We start from the raw sequence: 17,893 nt of genomic DNA on the forward strand, positions 1-17,893 counted from the left end.
CAATTCTGACTGGGGTGAGGTCTGGTCTGAGTGGTGTCTGGGAGAAGAGGGACGTTACAACGACAAGACAGACTGCAGCTCCTTGCCTGGCTGTGCCCCAGGTGCCAAGGTTTTCCATAGAGTCTTGGTCTCATTGTCTTCCCCCACTCTCTTTTTCTGTGTCGGGTGCCTTTTTTTTGAAAAACTAACACAAGATCATTCATGCAATGTGTCATTTTACTAACCGACTAATGTACTAACACCCTAACGACTCATCTTTGTTTTTAGTTTTTTTAATTAACAATCGTTCTGTTCACAATTTTAAATTTCCTTTCTTCCCCCTTTTCCGCAAAGCACTCAGGCATCGGACACGCTATGGTAAACAAACTACATTGTCTGGTAGATATCATTCTTATTGTCTCTTTTTTTGGGTTTGCCGTGTGTTGCCCCCCTTTTCCTCCCCAAACCCCCCTTTTATCCTCTTTAGAGTTGTTTCTTCTTTTAAAATTTTTTGTTGAATTAAATACAAGCCTTTCTTTTTCTTTAAGAAGAAAATGGAAGGGGATGCACCTGTCCTGACAATATTTAGATGAGTTTGGTTGGGACAGTTTTCCTTTTCTCTACTTTGTAATTTTTTTTTCCTAAAAAAAAGTTTTTTTTAAAGAAATGTTCTTTGTTGAGCTAAATTCGTTTTGTTTTGTTTTCTTATTTTGCAAGTTCCAAGTTACAGACTAGGGACAACAGAGATTTCTATTGAGGACTTTCTTCTCTCCGTGTCTTCCTACCCCTCACTCGTCCTCCTTTCTTTTCCCCCTTCCCCACTCCCGAATCCCTTTTTTCTTTCCCTTTTGTGTGGCCACGGCTGCCACAGGTGATCTGGGGAGGAAAGTACTCGACTTCCTGTATTCTTCCTTTCCCTCCTTTCACCTTACTTCCCACCTTGGCCAAAGGGAGCTGTGCCAATTTGTGTTCTCCGTACAAACTCTGCATGGCATGTTCCTGTCTCGTGAATTTCCCCATGGGCATCAGAATCTGTTCCCTCATTTTCCTCCTCAGTACTAACAATCTACCAGTCATCAACCCCACTCCACGTTCTCCTCTCTCTCTTTTTTGTCTCCACGCTTCTTCATGCTCCTCTCACCCTTCATATATTTTGGGGTTGGGTTTGGACTTTTTCTTTTCTTTTTTGTTAGTAAGGGAGGTGGCAGGCAGGGGAAAGACTACCCTTCAGTTTTGAGTGTGTTTTCTTCTTTTCACTCCCATCTTGTTTTTCAGTTGGTTTAGTGCATGTAAGTGTGAAGTGGATTTTGATTCTCTTCTTTAGTGCTCCTCACCCTTGTCCCACTTCCCTCCCTTTTATTCTTCTGCCTCCTCTCTTGGCTCCAGATGATTTTCGCATGGGTGTGTCAGTGTACGGTGCGTGCACGCTTCGAGGCCCCATCTCTTCTCTGTACCCTCTGCTCCTTTCATGGATGTTGGGTGTATGGGTGCTGTTTATTTCCTGTGGGCGTTGTTATTATTTTGGCTATTATGCCTCATCATTCCTTTCTTTTTGTTAGCGTTGCCTATTTTGGTTTGGATCATTTCTTCTCTGGCTGGTGGTGATGGCAGACAAGGGAGGACAGGGGTTGGTGTCCTGGGTAGTCCGTGGCATGTATCACCCATGACTCATCAAAATCAAGACCCTTTTCCTTCCCTCCCTGAATGCATGTTTGTCAGCGTGGTGTGAGCCCAAAAAGAAACAAATAAAAAAAGAAAAAGAAAAGAAAAAAGAAAAAAACCATCAACAACCAAAGACCAACCCCCTAACAAACCCCATTGTCAAACATCTCCTTTGCTGTTTCTCACGACCACTGTAAATTACAGTCTTTCAAAAGTAAATGATCATTTTACCAATGAACTGAGACGTCTGAGGATAGTTCCATTTTCTAGCCTGACTGAGTGAAGAGGGCAATGGGTAGAGCGAGTTGCTCAGCTTGGCGGTTCCGAAAAACTCTCCCAGGAGTCTGCAGGGAAACACTGGAGGCTTGGGCCACAGGGAGGCAGACCAGAAAATGGAACTTGGCTGCACATACCAAAATCAATCCAAATTAGAAAGACTACCTCACCCAAATCTTAATGAAAGTGATGCCACAGGTAGGGGAAGCCCCTGGATTTTGATAGGACTGTAAGGTCATTGTTGGGATTTTTTTTTTTTGTCCCTATGTCCCTCCACCAGGTGACAATCTCTGTGGATGGCATCCTTACCACGACGGGCTACACTCAAGAGGACTACACCATGCTGGGCTCAGATGACTTCTTCTATGTGGGAGGAAGCCCAAGTACCGCTGACTTGCCAGGCTCACCCGTCAGCAACAACTTCATGGGCTGCCTTAAAGAGGTAAGGTTCACCCATTCCAGTTAGTGCACTGACTGTCTAAGAACAAATGACATTTTCAGTTCAGTGACTGGATCTGTCCTCTAATCTATTCTATGAGGCCATAGGTTGTAGCAGAAAAGACTCTGGACTTAAAAGTAGAGGCCCTAGGTTTTGATCCCAGTTCAAGCTGGTTGCAGGACCTAGGGTTCGCCACTTAAGTACCCTGTGGTTCTGTTTCCTCATCTAACTAATGAGGAACCTGATCCCACAGGGAGCTGTGCTTTATAAATTAAATGACATAACTCAGATGAAAGGACTTTGAAATCACAAGGAACTAGACCTGTGTGAAGTTTGATTTTGTATTTCTGACTTGGCAAGTAGGGAAGCCTTAGCTACAAGTGGCTCCATTTGTGTTTGTGTGTCTTGTCTAAAACATAACATATGTATTATTTTACCTTTGCTAAGATTCGTGTTCCCAAGGGTCTCATTATTCGAGATGAAGGAAAATTCTCAGAATATAATATTAAGGCCCAGAAGACTCATTTTTCCTTTTTTTTTTTTCCTCCCTGAGAACTAGCAGCTGTGAGAAAGCAGTGGGGCTTTACCATTACTCATTTATTACTGTTGTAGCTAATGTGTTGAGACCTCTGTCTGAGAGCAAAGGAGCTTCAGTCAAGTGTAAGTTCAATCTCTAAGGTCAATTGTTGAGGCAAAAAGAATGAGACTTGATTTGCTGGAGTTCTTTCAGCACACAGTGTCATCAGAGCAGTGCACTGCACTTTTTTGTTTAATCTAAACTAAGCTTGATTGCCTAAGATAGCTATACCATTTCCCTGTGGAAATTCCTTGAGAAGCTAACAGTGTTCTTTCTTGTAGATAAAGATCCCTTGTGACATGTTATGAGCCTCCTCTCAGGGCACGTGTTTTATTCTTATTATGGTTATTTGAAATTTGTTGCACATCAGTTACATATGAGATGGCATCGCACATGCATTCACTCACGCCACTCGGCTGTGAGCTGTGTCTAGACAGGAGTTGCGTCTGTTATACCTGGCATAGAGCAGGTACATAATAATTATTTATTGAATGGAGACATTTATCAAATAATCATTGGGTACCTTTTTTGTGCTGTAACTAACCTTAATGGCTCTTTGCAAACCACGGTCTCCGTGTTTGAAGACTTTATAATCTGGGAAGAGAGATGAGATCTGTAAGGGAACAGTTATAGCTCAGCACACTATGTGTTCAGTGCCACAGATGAAGTGATCTAATTGAGCTGAGGAAACAGATACATTTTAGGTGGGAGTCAGCATTGGAGAAGAATTGATATTTGAGCTGGGCCTTGCTGCAATAAACCATGTGTGCATTGAGAGAAAGGGGGAGGAAGGAGAGACATGACAAAGGAGGGAGAAATCCAATTATAGCTTTGTATTGTTCTTGGTCTGAAGGAAAAATGACAGGAGAAAAGTCTTAGAGAGTTTTCCTCTCTCTGCTAGACATTACCTAGGCTTCTGCTGGCTACAGGGACTCCACAGGTCATTCCTGACGGAATTGCAGTAGACATAGCACACTTCTTCCCTGGGATTTACTCCTATTTGAATAGAATAACGGTATAAACTACTCTGTCTAATGAACCCTGAAAGATTCTTAAACACCGTTAAATCACACTCCATTGGAATTGCATTCTCATCAGAAATAGATAGGAGCATTCTTGTTCCACATTTGTAGCTCAGGAATGAATGAGGCATTGATTGCTGTGGAGAGCTGGTCCATTTTTGTCGTGAAACAGCCCTGAGCCTGGAGTTTCTCCTGGACTGGATCTAGGGGTGACCTCTAGGACAAATTTTCCCCTGCACACAATTATGTTGAACCATCTCTCCATTATGTATTTTGAGACAAAGGAGCAATTTCCCAACTGCAAATCTATCAATCAGGAAGGATGCCCGTGAATATTTTGAAACAAGCCTCATAAAAACATGAAGATATTTCTGATGATTTTATCCATGCAGAACCTAAAGTAAATAAAATCTGCACACACACACACACACACACACACACACACACACACACACACACACACGTACTCACATACTACACAGTCCAGGTGGAGAGCAGACAGCTTCAAAAGTCTGTGAAAAGTGGCACTTAATAGCTTAAAAATTGAAGACAGTTCTGAAAACCAGTGTCAATGACAGAAATAACAGTAATAGTAATAAAAATATGCACATATCTTATCTAGCAGCTAAGCAGAATTTAAATCCAGATCAAGTTAGAAGAAAGAAAGTCCAAAACAGTGAAGGAAGTGGTTGACGAAACAAGAACTTAATACAAACTTTTGCACCATCTCTCCTTTACGTATGTAGTATGGTCTTTCTAAGGGAGTTGGGAGGCCTTCTCCTTTGTCTGAGTGCTTTAAACAGATAGCTTTGAGTTTAATGAAATCCTGGCATAGTCTTTCTTTCCATTTAATCATTACAGTTCACTTTTTTGTGGGAAAGTCTAGGAAATTCTCCTCTTGTTCCTGGCATTTCTCTTTGACAATTTCGTAAACAGTAAAAGCTTCCAGCTATGTTGGGACTTCCCTCCTTGATAAATCCCACTTACCCACTTTAACTATTTCCCCTTAGAACAGTCGGCAGTTATTTTACAACTTCTTCTTCCCTTCTCTATCTCTTTCTTTCTTTTTCTGTCACCTCTGGCCATTTGTGGCTCTAAGCTGCCTTAAGCTGAGCTGGGTGCTTTTATGTTTCATTTTTTTCAAAATGGGGACATGGTGAAGACCCTATGGGATTTCTCTTCCAGATCGTTGATACTTTGTATGTGGCACAAAATAGTTTTTATCTTTGGAACTACAGTTACTTCACACCTGAAAGTTAAGTTCTGGCTCCACTCTTTTATCTTATCTATCTATCTATCACATCTTTATTGGAGTATAAATGCTTTACAATGTTGTGTTAGTTTCTGCTGTACAACAAAGTGAATCAGCTATATGTATACATATATCCCCATATCTCCTCCCTCCTGTGTCTCCCTCCCACCTTCCTTAACCCACCCCTCTAGGTGGTCACAAAGCACCGAGCTGATCTCCCTGTGCTGTGTGGCTGCTTCCCACTAGCTATCTATTTTACATTTGATGGTGTATATATGTCCATGCCACTCTCTCACATCATCCCAGCTTACCCTTCTCCCTCCCCGTGTCCTCAAGTCCATTCTCTACGCCTGCGTCTTTATTCCTGTCCTGCCCCTAGGTTATTCAGAACCATTTTTTTTTTTTAGATTCCATATATATGTGTTAGTATACGGTATTTGTTTTTCTCTTTCTGACTTACTTCACTCTGTATGACAGTCTCTAGATCCATCCATGTCTCAACAAATGACCCAATTTCGTTCCTTTTTATGGCTGAGTAATATTCCATTGTATATATGTGCCACATCTTCTTTATCCATTCATCTGTCGATGGACACTTCGGTTGCTTCCACGTCCTGGCTATTGTAAATAGAGCTGCAGTGAACATTTTGGTACATGTCTCTTTTTGAATTATGGTTTTCTCAGGGTATATGCCCAGTAGTGGGATTGCTGGGTGATATGGTTGTTCTATTTTTAGTTTTTTAGGGAACCTCCATACTGTTCTCCATAGTGGCTGTATCAATTTACATTCCCACCAACAGTGTAGGAGGGTTCCCTTTTCTCCACACCCTCTGCCACATTTATTGTTTATAGATTTTTTGATGATGGCCATTCTGACTGGTGTGAGGTGATACCTCATTGTGGTTTTGATTTTCATTCCTCTAATGATTAGTGATGTTGAGCATCTTTTCGTGTAGTTTTTGGCCATCTGTACATCTTCTTTGGAGAAATGTCTATTTACGTCTTCTGCCCATTTTTGGATTGGGTTTTTGTTTTTGTGATATTGCTGGCTCCACTCTTGAGTCAAAGTGATTGTGGATTTCACCTGTGTGCACAGCTCCTAACTTGATACCAGAGTAAAAGCGTGACAGAGAGGGTCCACGTTATCATCCAATCATTGAAGTACTCTGCATGCCCTAGTTATCAATTCAATATTTGTGTCCACTCAAGCATCACAAAAATCCCCATCTTGTTCCTCTTCATGGTTTTGTGTTTTAACATGTCTGTCATATTTTTGTTCTTGTTGTGTCCCCAGCTCTTAGAATTGTTCTTAGCACCTAGTGGGCGCTCAATAAATATTTGCCAAATGAAATCACATGTTTGTAAGTTTAAAAAATAGCTTTTAGATAAATGCTCTTAGGCACTATTGACAATGTGACTTTCTTGGGATCATTAAAGAACATCCTGACATGGCAATAGTTGAATCTTTTAGGAACCTCCCAGCTATCTGGTATGAGTTAAGTATTACATAAAAAGGCCCAGCAAGACTAAAAGAAATGGGTTGGAACCCACTCTGAGAAGAACGGGATTGAAAAGGCTTTGAGGAGGCATCATAGTATAAATGAAAAGAATACTGGGTTTAAAATCAGAAAACCTGATTGGGAATACCAGCTTTATTACTGGCTATATGGCCTGGAATAAGCCACTGATCTTATTTGAGCCTCAGTTTACTAACCCATAACATGGAGATAATAAGACCTCTGTTGTGTTCTTAAGAACAAATAAAATAATATACGTAAAAGTGAAACCATACATAAATATACAGTGATGTTTTGCTACAATAATTATGATTAAGGATCATGTAATCATTCTTATAAAACAGTTTATGAAATAAATATAAGCGTAAGTGAATATACATTAGCACATGCATATGTTTGTATTTCCCATATTACCAAATCACTATCTGGGGGAAAAAACAACTTTATTCTGAGGTTTGCCGTACTAAAATTCTCTCATCTTCACTGAAATAGGGATAACCCATCCTACCCACCCTCAGTCATTACCTAGTCTGTTACCTTTGGACACTGGTTTATTTGACAACTGTCAATCTCCCTTCTACGAAAATGTAAGCTCCCTGAGGACAAAGGCCTCACCTGTTCACAGGTGTTTCCCCAGCACCTAGAAGAGTTCCTGGCATAAAATAATACACTCAATAAGCCTGTCTGGAACAAATAAATAAATTAATTCATTACTGAGCTAACCTCGTGGAGCTCTAAAATCTGGCGGAATTTAGATCCACAGGTGTATGCTGAAAAAATACAGTATGCCAAGGACTGTGCTAAGACACAAAGATGAATCAGACACAGTTCTTGCCTCAGAGGACCTCACAGTTAGTGGGGGACACACAAATATAATTTCAAGGAAAAGCAGTTAATGCACAAAAAAAGAGGCATTCACAGGTGTGGTGGGGCTGCTGAGGAGAAGGACTTAGTATATCACGGGGTTCAGGAAAACGCTGTGGAGGAGATGATGCCCAAGGGAGGCTTGAAGACGGATAGAAATGAACAGGGAAGAAGTGGTGCTCCAGGGTGATGGGCCAGCATGAGCAAGGGCCCAGAGACAGGGCACGTCCTGGTGTCTGGGTGAGGAACTTACAAACAGTTTGCCAGTGTCAGGGCACGAAATATAAAATCAGGAGTTCTGAAAATGTATCTGAAAAGTTAGGTAGGGGCCAGGTCATAGAGAGCTTTTTTTTTTTAATTTTTAATTTTTTTATTTATTTATGGCTGTGTTGGGTCTTCGTTTCTGTACGAGGGCTTTCTCCAGTTGTGGCAAGCGGGGGCCACTCTTCATCGCGGTGCGCAGGCCTCTCACTATCGCGGCCTCTCTTGCTGTGGAGCACAGGCTCCAGACGTGCAGGCTCAGTAATTGTGGCTCACGGGCCCAGTCGCTCCGCGGCATGTGGGATCTTCCCAGACCAGGGCTCAAACCCGTGTCCCCTGCTTTGGCAGGCAGACTCTCAACCACTGCGCCACCAGGGAAGCCCCATAGAGAGCTTTATATCACACTCTACCTTTGGACTTTAGGTAATGGAGAGCCATTGAAGGATCTGAAGTAGTAGAATGACATAGATTGACAGCTTGTCCGTCAGGCTTTAAATTCCTTGAGAACTGAAGTTAGTCCATCTACTACTTCTACTTGATCTATCTTTTTGTCCTAGGGAGATGAGGAAGAGTTGAGAAGTCTGGTCCATTGGCTTTAGCACTGGGCCAGGAGAGTGCCTCTCTCAATCTTCAGGTTTCTGCAGAAAAGTGCTTCCTTCTAACTCCCATTTCAGTTTCCAATGACCCTCCTTGTCAGGACATTTATTTCTCCTTTCCTCTGTCCTTGACATTACTGAGCTACTATTGTTGGATGAAGCACAGTGCAGTAGAGGAAGGCCAAATCAAGGCTGAGTTGCATGGATAGTGTCTCTATTATGAGGACCAGGGAGCTGACTAAAGCCCATCACAATATCCTCCTATGTGTTGGCGTCTTCTGTGTTGTTTGACTTGGTTCTTTCTACACCATCTTCCTTTCCCCTCAATCTGTTACTTCTCCGCTGTCATGTTGGTTCTCCATTTGGCTCTCCATTGCCCATGGAGAAGCTCACCTGCTGCTGAGAACTCTGAGACCGACTGGTCTATCCCACCTTTCTTTTCTCATGGCATCTCTAGTGGGGAGGAAGGAAAGCAGGAGAACGGGGAGAGTGGAACACATATTTAAAGGAAAAAGGATTGGGTAGAACATCATTGTGCACATTACAATCCACATCCCTTTGTGATTATTAGCCATTTAAAACTGAATGGGATTTTGCAGCCAGAGATGGTCTCTGAACAGATGATTAATGGTTTAATCTGTAATGACTTTACATTTTATAGAACCCTGATAGGAGTCCACATCTGGTGAGCCAAGCTATTTAAGGCTGTGTTAACTCTGTTAATTGCTATATGTTTATTTGAATTGCTGGCACCTGCAGGCTTTAGGATAATGTGTTTGTTGTTGCTTTTTTAAAAAATATATATGCTTATTTTGTCCTGTCTCACCGTCTTTTCTGCTGTCTGTTATGCGATCACAATTTCCCTTCTGGTTTTTCTTTTGTATTGTCCTCTTTTTCACTCGCTATACTTTTTTTACCCCTGTTCTCATTTTTCCTGCCTCTGTGCTTCTCAGGCTCTTGTTTTGGTGTCCTTCCTGATTTCTCAGGTGGGGATAAATCACTCTGTCCATAACTAGGCAAATTAAGGTCATGGCATTAGGCCTAAAAATTCCCTTTTTCCTAGCTTTGAGAATACTGTGTGGTCCCATGATGAGCAAGATCAAGTGAGGGTTTTAGGGTCAACATGGAAGATGAGAGGAGGGTTGACTTTGGAAGTACAAGTCCAGCGTTTGAGTCTTGCCTGGACTCATTCATTACCAGCTGCAAGACTCTTAGCAAGCCATGTGAATGCTCTTAGCCTCAGTTTTTTCATCAGATAATAATACTTACTTCAGGCATTTTCATGTTGGGAACAAATGGGATAAAAAAAATGGAGGTGCTTTATAAACTGTAAAGCACTGTGAAATGCTAATGTTACTATTTATGTTAATAAATGAAACCAAATTGATCAGGTATGTTTAAGGAACCACTTACTGCTATTTGCTGTTTCTGCAATTAAAAAACTGCAGAAGTTAGGAGAATCCAATGTATCTTAAAAAAGAGCAACTGAATTAGAACCTGGCTACCAGATGCATTTCTGGTACTAATTAGAAAACCATACAACCTCTTTGAACACCCATGTCTTGATCTGTAAAATGAGGATCGTTATCATTGTCAAACCAAACACACACTACTGTGGAATACTTCTAACGTAGAAAGACAAGTTGGATAGCAATGCAGAATTTATTTCCCCATTCTTAGGAAGATATGCAGAAAAGCACAGTGTAAGCTTGGAGGGAAGAATGCCTTGGCAGAATGGAAGGGCCAATACAAAAAGGAGACCAAGAGGGACAAGATTCCAACAAGGTAGAAAAAAGTAGAAACATGAATCAGAATCTGGGAAATTGGAAGAATGTAGCAGAAGAAGACAAGAAGGAGGAGAAACTGTGTCTCAGGAGAGGCCTATTGGGTTGACCATAGAGATTACCATTTTTCTGGGTAAAAAAAAAAAAGTCAGATATTGGCAATGTCATGTGAGTCAGTTTAAGAATGAAAATTTTTGAAGAGGATAAATTGGATCTTCTTGAAAAGAGATTACCTTCTGAATTACCAGGAGCTGAATTGGGCAGGGGAGAGAATGGCATGTGATGTCACAGAGGAAGAGGAGACAAAGCCCTGAGCTACTGGGGATGTATGATGAATATGAGGTTTATTTCACAGAGGAGGCAAGGTGTGAGCACTTAGCCCAGGGTGGCTATAAGAAAGTGGTGTGTACCTGAGAAAGAGTATCAAGGGTGGCTATAAGAAAGTGGTGTGTACCTGAGGAAGAGTATCAAGGGGGCTGAAGCTGCAGAATATTTAGTATTGCAGGGCTATGACAAACAGAAAGACGTTCTTCAGTTAATGCCAGAAGAAGATGTTAAAGAATGGTTTGCTACTTACAATTGATGGGCTATTGATGGAGAAGTAAGATATGGTAAACATTTTTTTAAGAGATATGGTATTCATTTTCCCTTAATTCAATAACTGTTTCTTGATTTTTATTTTCCTTCATGCTCAGTCCAGTGATTTAGTGGCATTGACTCCATTCCTGGCTCACCTGATGAGCATGTGAGCTCTGAGTCCATCAGGAACTTCCATTACTCTGGCTGTGGTTATTTTGTTCATAGCTGGGCACCTAACCCACACCTAATGTCACAGTTTGGATCAGTGACATTCAGTCTCAGGACTCTGTTTATATCTTGTAGGGGGTACTTCTCCTTCCTTTGAGCTACAACTTGGGATGGTATAAAACTGACCTTCTGGCCGCCATCTTGCCACCACAATGGGACTAAAAATGAAGCTAGAATGGAGAAAAGCAGAGCTAAAATATGGGGAGAAACTAGGTTCTGGTGACATTTTAAGGCCCTGGATCAAACATTCTTCCAGCTAGACTACCTCTGGCTTTCCAGCCATGATTGATTACATTCCTTCTTCTGTCTAAGCCAGCATGAGCTAGATTTTCTGTCATTTGCAACAGAGCCCTAAATGATGTGAAAGAATTCCTCACTCCTATTTTACCCCTGTCTTCTCTGACAAGAAAATAGGTCTTTGGCCAGGAAAAGATAGACAAAGTTAGGAAATTTAATATCAGAGCCTGTTAGAAAGCACCTAATTGGTCTGCATTAATTCAAATTTCTTGACTTAGATGAATGATACAGAGAGAATTTGAAAATAAGATTTTTGAAATCCAGTTGGTTTTTGAGAAATTGTAGAGAATGGGGGAGGTTTGTAATGACTAAAGATGGAAAAAGTGTAGATAGTGCAAATTATGGGCTTACGAACTTCATTGGCATCTGGGAAAGATTTTGGATTGCATTATTAACAGAAGATGTGAGCCCACCGAAGAGAAAAGAGAACCATAGTCATTCACTAAAAACACTAAAAACAAGCCATATAAGCAACTAAGCTCACATATTATTCAATATTTTTACTATACTTAAAGCTCAGAAAAGTACCGTGGGCCTAGCATAGCTAAATATCAGCAAGGTATTTGGCAATATGCTTTGTGATATCCTCACCCACAAGATGGGGAAAAAGGGATTGGATGTAAGAGCTATTCAGTAAAGGAGTATCTGTTTAAATATACCACTGGGTCCTGGTAAATGGGTCCATTTTGACTTACATGGAAGTTTCTGGTGAATGTCTAATGCTTTGTCTTACTCGACACTTATTAGGAGCTTGAGGGAAGGTAAGAGAGCGTGCTCTTCACCTTGGTGAATGGCAGGGAGCTGAGAATGATAGAGATTATGTGCCTTAATGTTCTGAGACTGAATTAATAAAGGTATGAAAACAAAGGAGGTGACAGTTCTATAGTGTAATTTATTGGCGAAAATAGTACGCTCTGGAGCTAGAGTTCTTGGCTGCAAAACCCACCTCTATTCCCACTATCTGTGGAATGCTGGGCAAGTTACTTAACCCTCTCTGTACCTCACTTTGCTTATTTATTAAATGGGTAGAATAATTATACCTACTTGATATGGTTGTTGTGAGTATTAACTGAGATAATAATTTTAAAACCCTTAGAACAATGCCTGGCATATAGAAAATGCTTGGTAAATTGTGTTTATCAACATCATCATCATCACCACTGTGTGATAACCTGGTTACTGGGAATATTTCTCTTCAGTTCTGGATGATACGTGCTTAAAAGGTTAGCTGACTAGTTGACAGAACATGTTTAGAGCTGAGCTATGAAAAAGATAGCAGTGTGCTCAAGAGTCTGACATAAAAAGAGTTGACTGATGGATCCAGGAACGTTTAACCTGAGGGAAAGATGCCTGAGCTCATGGGTTGAGAGTTGTCTTCATATGTGAAGGACTGTCTTATGAAGTGGATTTAAACGTGGTTCATATATCTTCAGGAAGAAGAACCGGGGCAAATGAGTGGAAGCTGGGTACTAAATACAAGGAAAACATTTCAACGAGAGCTGTCCAAAGTTGCCTTTAAAATAATGTATTCTCTGTCACTCAAGGCATCCAAGCAAAGTCTGGGCAACCATCTTGCTGAGGTTGTAGAAGAGATTATAGCGTCAAATGAGTAGACAGCCTTGATTTTCTAGCTTCCTTCTAAACATAAGATCCTATACATATACATACTCCATTCTTTTTTTTCAGATTCTATTCCCATATAGGTCATTACAGAGTATTGAGTAGAGTTCCCTGTGCTATACAATAGGTTCTTATTAGTTATCTATTTTATATATAGTAGCGTGTATATGTCAAACCCAATCTTCCAATTTATCCCTCCCCCCCTTTCCCCTTTGGTAACCATAAGTTTATTTTCTACATCTGTCACTCTATTTCTGTTTTGTAAATAGGTTCATTTGTACCATTGTACATTCCACATATAAGCGATATCATAATTTGTCTTTCTCTGTCTGACTTACTTCACTCAGTATGACAATATATGTATCAAATTATCACATTATATATCTTAAACTTACAATGTCATATGCCAATCATATCTCAATAAAGCTGGGGAGAAAAAAAACCCACATAAGATCCTATAGCTCTATAGTGAATGAGCCTTCTGAAAAGAAAGAATGGGACTTATTAATTAGACCAGGTTCATTGTGTTGAAGACTTTCCTGATTAATCTCCAAATAAGTTGACTACACATGTCCCACCGAGACTCACAGAGTTGCCCTTGCAGTAGGATTTGAGGTTCCCAGCCACTGTCATCACTTATTAGTCACTTATAATTATTTCTCTTTCCTCAGACCTTCACTGGCATCATCTCCAAAACCATGATAACCACAGCAATTATAATCATAATAACAACAATAAAGACTACCAGTTATTGAGCACTTCACAGTGTGGATGCATGCAAAGTATGTCTCTGTGGCTAAGTGCTTCGTATGTATTCCCTAATTTAATTCTCAAAACAAACTTATGAGGTGGATTCTGTTATCATTACTAATTTGAATGTAAAGATAGTGGGCGTCTTGCCCAGGGCCACTCAGTTAGCAAGGATTGGAGCTGAGCTCTAAATACTGTTGCCGTCGTGACTCCTGCTGCCATCTCTACCAACTCAATCGAAAGACCTGGTGAAGAAGAAAAGGAAAAAGCTTTTCAGGAAAAGGTTGGTAATTCTGTGGTTAAACCCACTCTAGGGAATGGTCTCTCACTACTATTTAGAGGCTTCACTTCAGAGGAGAGGTCATTTAATCAGGCAAAAAATGTCCTGCTGGGAGACTGGATACAGTTACGTATTTCTTTCACCTTGCCATTGGTTGCTCTGAGAGGAAGGCAGTTTTTGCTTGATTTCCGACTGTGACTGGGCAAACTCATATTGCTCAACCTGTTAATGGAGAAATGATTTTTATTATGGGACCCGAGTAGGCAGTAGCTCCTCTTGGTATAAACGCCAAGCAGTGGAACACCTTTTTCTTGAGATGGGCAGCACATCTGTACTTTTGTTCCTGCCCAATATTTTCTGTGAAGTTGGAGCTATTTGCCTCCAGTACCCTCAGAAAGCCAGAAGGAGGAGCTTTTTGGGCTTCTGGTGAATTTTCAGTCTGATTCTGGGAGTCTCTCATTCAGCTTTGCCATTTGTTTTCTCTTCAGGATAAATTCAGTGGAACTCATTGCTTTCTAAAAATGTCGCTTATTTACAGCAAATGTAATCTACCACAGCATTCCCACTGAGACAAAGTCTCTTGTGTCTTCAAATGCCTCAAAGGAGACAGAAAAAGTAGTCCTTGTACACATATACCTACAGGGTTAAAGTCATCATTGAGCTAATTAATTAGCTAATGTTTTTTAAAATTGCTTTGCAGATGCCAAAACGACTCTGACATTAGCGTTATGTGCTTTTATAACCTTGTGTTGCATCCCCGCATGTGGACAGTATGCCACAACTAGTTTCTGCATAAATTTCAAGAGAGATAGAAGGACACATTTTTCACTTTGAAAATCAGTGAAGATGTAGCGTTGGGCAGCAACATTGCACACCAATTATCAACCAGTAAAATTCTCCTCCTTCCCTTTCCCCAAGCTTCTCCCTCAGCAGCCAATATTGGCAGATGGTCGATCTCATGCTTCATGGAGAAAATAGAAAGTCTTTAGCTTATGCTTGCTAAAACTCCTCTCCCTCCACTTTTAGATTTACCTTCAAAGATAGTTATTGCTACCTTCTCTTCTTCTGTCTTATAGGATGAGCTCTCCTCCTCTTCTCTGAGTGTAACTGCTATTCTCTTTTGCCTCTTCTGAGATTTAGCCCCTTTAAGGAATCCCTCCCTTTTCGGTTACCTTAGATTTTCTCTTCACCTCTATTCTATTCCCTCAAACTAGACACATGCTCAAAATAATTTTCTTGATTCTGTTTCCTGATGAATTTGCATCTTAGTTCATTCATTATTTCAGTGGAAGACTTCTTGGGAGAGTTGTATGTGTGTCCCACCTTCTCTGCCTCATGGTTACTCCATACCCTCTGCAATTGCAGCCACCCAGCAAGGCGCCACACCTGTCCTCAGCACTTTAGTAGAATTGTCTTCTGGGTTTGCCTTGCTTAAGTTAGGAGCACTTTATTGTATGCTCTCACAGCTCTCAGTTCTTCACTGCATTGCATTATAAGTGTACTATAAACTATTATAGTTTATAGTACATTGTATTTTAATGATCTGTGCTCATATGTTTCCCTAATAGTATGGGCTTCTGGAAGCAGGGACTAGGATTTCTACAGATTGAGTACTCCCTTTAGAGTTGCATAAGTCCTGGCACATGAGTATATGGAAAATATTCTTCAAAAAATTAATATTTGTGAATATCAGTAATAAAACTATTGCTTTAAATTTCCATTTCTGCCTATATCCATTTTCTCAACAGCATATCATTCATTGACTTATTCATGAGTGCAGTGTATATTCGTGGAGTGACTACTCCGTTATCAGATCTGCTCTAAGTGTTGGAGTATGTGGCGAATGAGACCATATGTAGGGTCCCTGAGCTTATGGAATTAATGTTATGGTTGAAGGAGACTAATAGCAAATGTGTAAAGACCTAATTAAGATACTTTGAAATAATGATATGTGGTATGAAGGAAGTAAAAGAGAGTAACGGGGTAGTGAGTGGCAAGGAGTTTGGGTCTCCATTATTAGACTGAGTGGTCAGGGAAGGGCTCTCTGAGGAGGTGATAATTAAGCTGGGACCTAAGATGCAAGAAAGAGTCAACTGCGCAAAGATCTGGGAGAGGCTCTTCCAATCCAAGGAAGCTGCAAGGATGAAAAGGACCCCAGACAAGGGAAAGCTTGACATGTTCAAGACATGGCAAGGAGACTGATGTAGAAAACAAGCTAGTGGTTACCAGAGGGGAGTGGGGCAGGGGGAGGGGCAAGTTAGGGGTATGGGCTTAAAAGATACAAACTACTCAGTATAAAATAGATATGCAACAAGGATATGTTGTATAGCACAGGGAGAATTACAGCTATTCTCTTATAATGACTTTCAGTGGAGTATAATCTGTAAAAATATTGAATCACTATGCTGTACACCCGAAACTAAAATAGTATTGCAAATCAACTATACTTCAATTTAAAAAAAAGAAATGGTAAGGAGACCATTGTGGCTGTGGCTCAGTGAGGGGGGGTGGTGAGAGGAAAAAATGTTTGTGCTTAGACATCCGGCTTGTCTTAAAAGGTCCAAGTTAGGTAATATCAACATATCAAGCTTACCTCCACCTTGGAGCCTTCATTTGCTGTTTGTCTCCTATCTAGGTTGACTTTTTCTCTCCCTTTATTCCAGAGGACAAGGTGTCCCTCCAGGTTTCTAAGCTCACCTGCTCAAATCTGCTGAGCATCTCCTTCTCTCCTGTCACCTCCTGGCATCTGCTCTTCAATTATCCCCACGCTGTCTTGCACCTTAGATCCTTGCCTCTCTATTTGTTTTTCCTTTGCAGGCTACAAACATGTGCTAGTCTAGCCTGTCCTTACATGAAATCCTTCCCTTGACCGGTACCTTCTTAAACTCAGGGAAAGAAAGAATACTTCTTTCCCAGAGATGGTAGGAAAGGAGACAAAACACAGAATGGTTTTGAGGTTTGAGAAAGGAATGATGAGAAAACTCACATGGGATGATCCATATCTGTCTAGAACGGAGGCGGGGCAGTGTGTTAAGTGTGAGAAGAATGCATGGTTACGTATAATCCAGGAGGTTTAGAACAGCTGACACTACTGTCATCACGCATTCACTCAAGTTGGAAACCTCAGGGTGAGCTCTGATCTCTCCTTCTCATTCCCCTTCTTCCCCTCTGCCCTCATCGCATCAGCCCAAAATCCCATTGACAATCCCCTTGTTGTATTTCTCATTCATTTCTTTCCTTTCTGGACAGTCGGCTCTCTCCTCCCCCTCTGCCCTCACCTGTTGTGGTGGTGTCATAACGAGTTTTCCCACCTCCATTCTCTCTGCCTGTCTCTGTAGTCTGCATTCTGCCCCCCCTTGCCTTCCGTGCTGCTTTTCAGTAACATCCAGTGCCCACCAAGAGCATGTGTTCTTCAGCCGCCCACTCATGGCCTTCCGTAGTTTGGCTTCAACTTTGTCACCTCTTCCTCATACTTCCTCTCTCTATTTAACCAGAGTGGCTATTTCATCTTATTCTAAGTATATGTTTTGAGTTCTTGCTTCTAAAACTTCTTTCTCTGGATATCCCAGCCAAGGATTTCACCCTTTCTCTCTGCCATGTGACTCTTACCCATTCTTCCAGGACTCATCTCATGGTTGCCTGCTTGACCGATCACCCTGGTTAGCAGTGGTCTTTCTCATTTCTGAATTCCAAGCACGTTTATATGGTATGTTGTGTGGGAGCTCAGATTTTGGAGGCAGGCTTCCAGGCTTAAATTTTTCTTCTGCCACTTACTATCTGCATGCCCTCGGACAAGTCAGTCGGCTTCTCTGAAACTCAGTTTCTTCATCTATAAAATGGATTTCTTTTTTTTTTTAATTGAAGTATAGTTGATTTACAATGTTGTGTTAGTTTCTGATGTACAGCAAAG

At 41.0% G+C, this 17,893-nt stretch overlaps 1 protein-coding gene across 5 annotated transcripts in view; it reads left to right on the forward strand.

Moving 5' to 3' along the window:
- The window catches only part of NRXN3 (neurexin 3), a 1,616,108-nt gene that overhangs the window by 416,386 nt on the left and 1,181,829 nt on the right, over nucleotides 1-17,893 (forward strand). For 4 of the 5 annotated variants that reach the window (XM_061182764.1, XM_061182765.1, XM_061182762.1 and 1 more), the window contains one exon: nucleotides 2,198-2,359. In XM_061182764.1, coding sequence (XP_061038747.1) covers nucleotides 2,198-2,359 — 162 coding nt within the window. Of the gene's footprint in view, nucleotides 1-2,197; nucleotides 2,360-17,893 lie in introns of those variants that run through there. The other variant, XM_061182766.1, reaches the window with a different exon arrangement.

This window comes from Eubalaena glacialis, chromosome 2 (genome assembly GCF_028564815.1).
Source record: "Eubalaena glacialis isolate mEubGla1 chromosome 2, mEubGla1.1.hap2.+ XY, whole genome shotgun sequence".
NCBI classification, from domain to species: Eukaryota; Metazoa; Chordata; class Mammalia; order Artiodactyla; family Balaenidae; genus Eubalaena; species Eubalaena glacialis.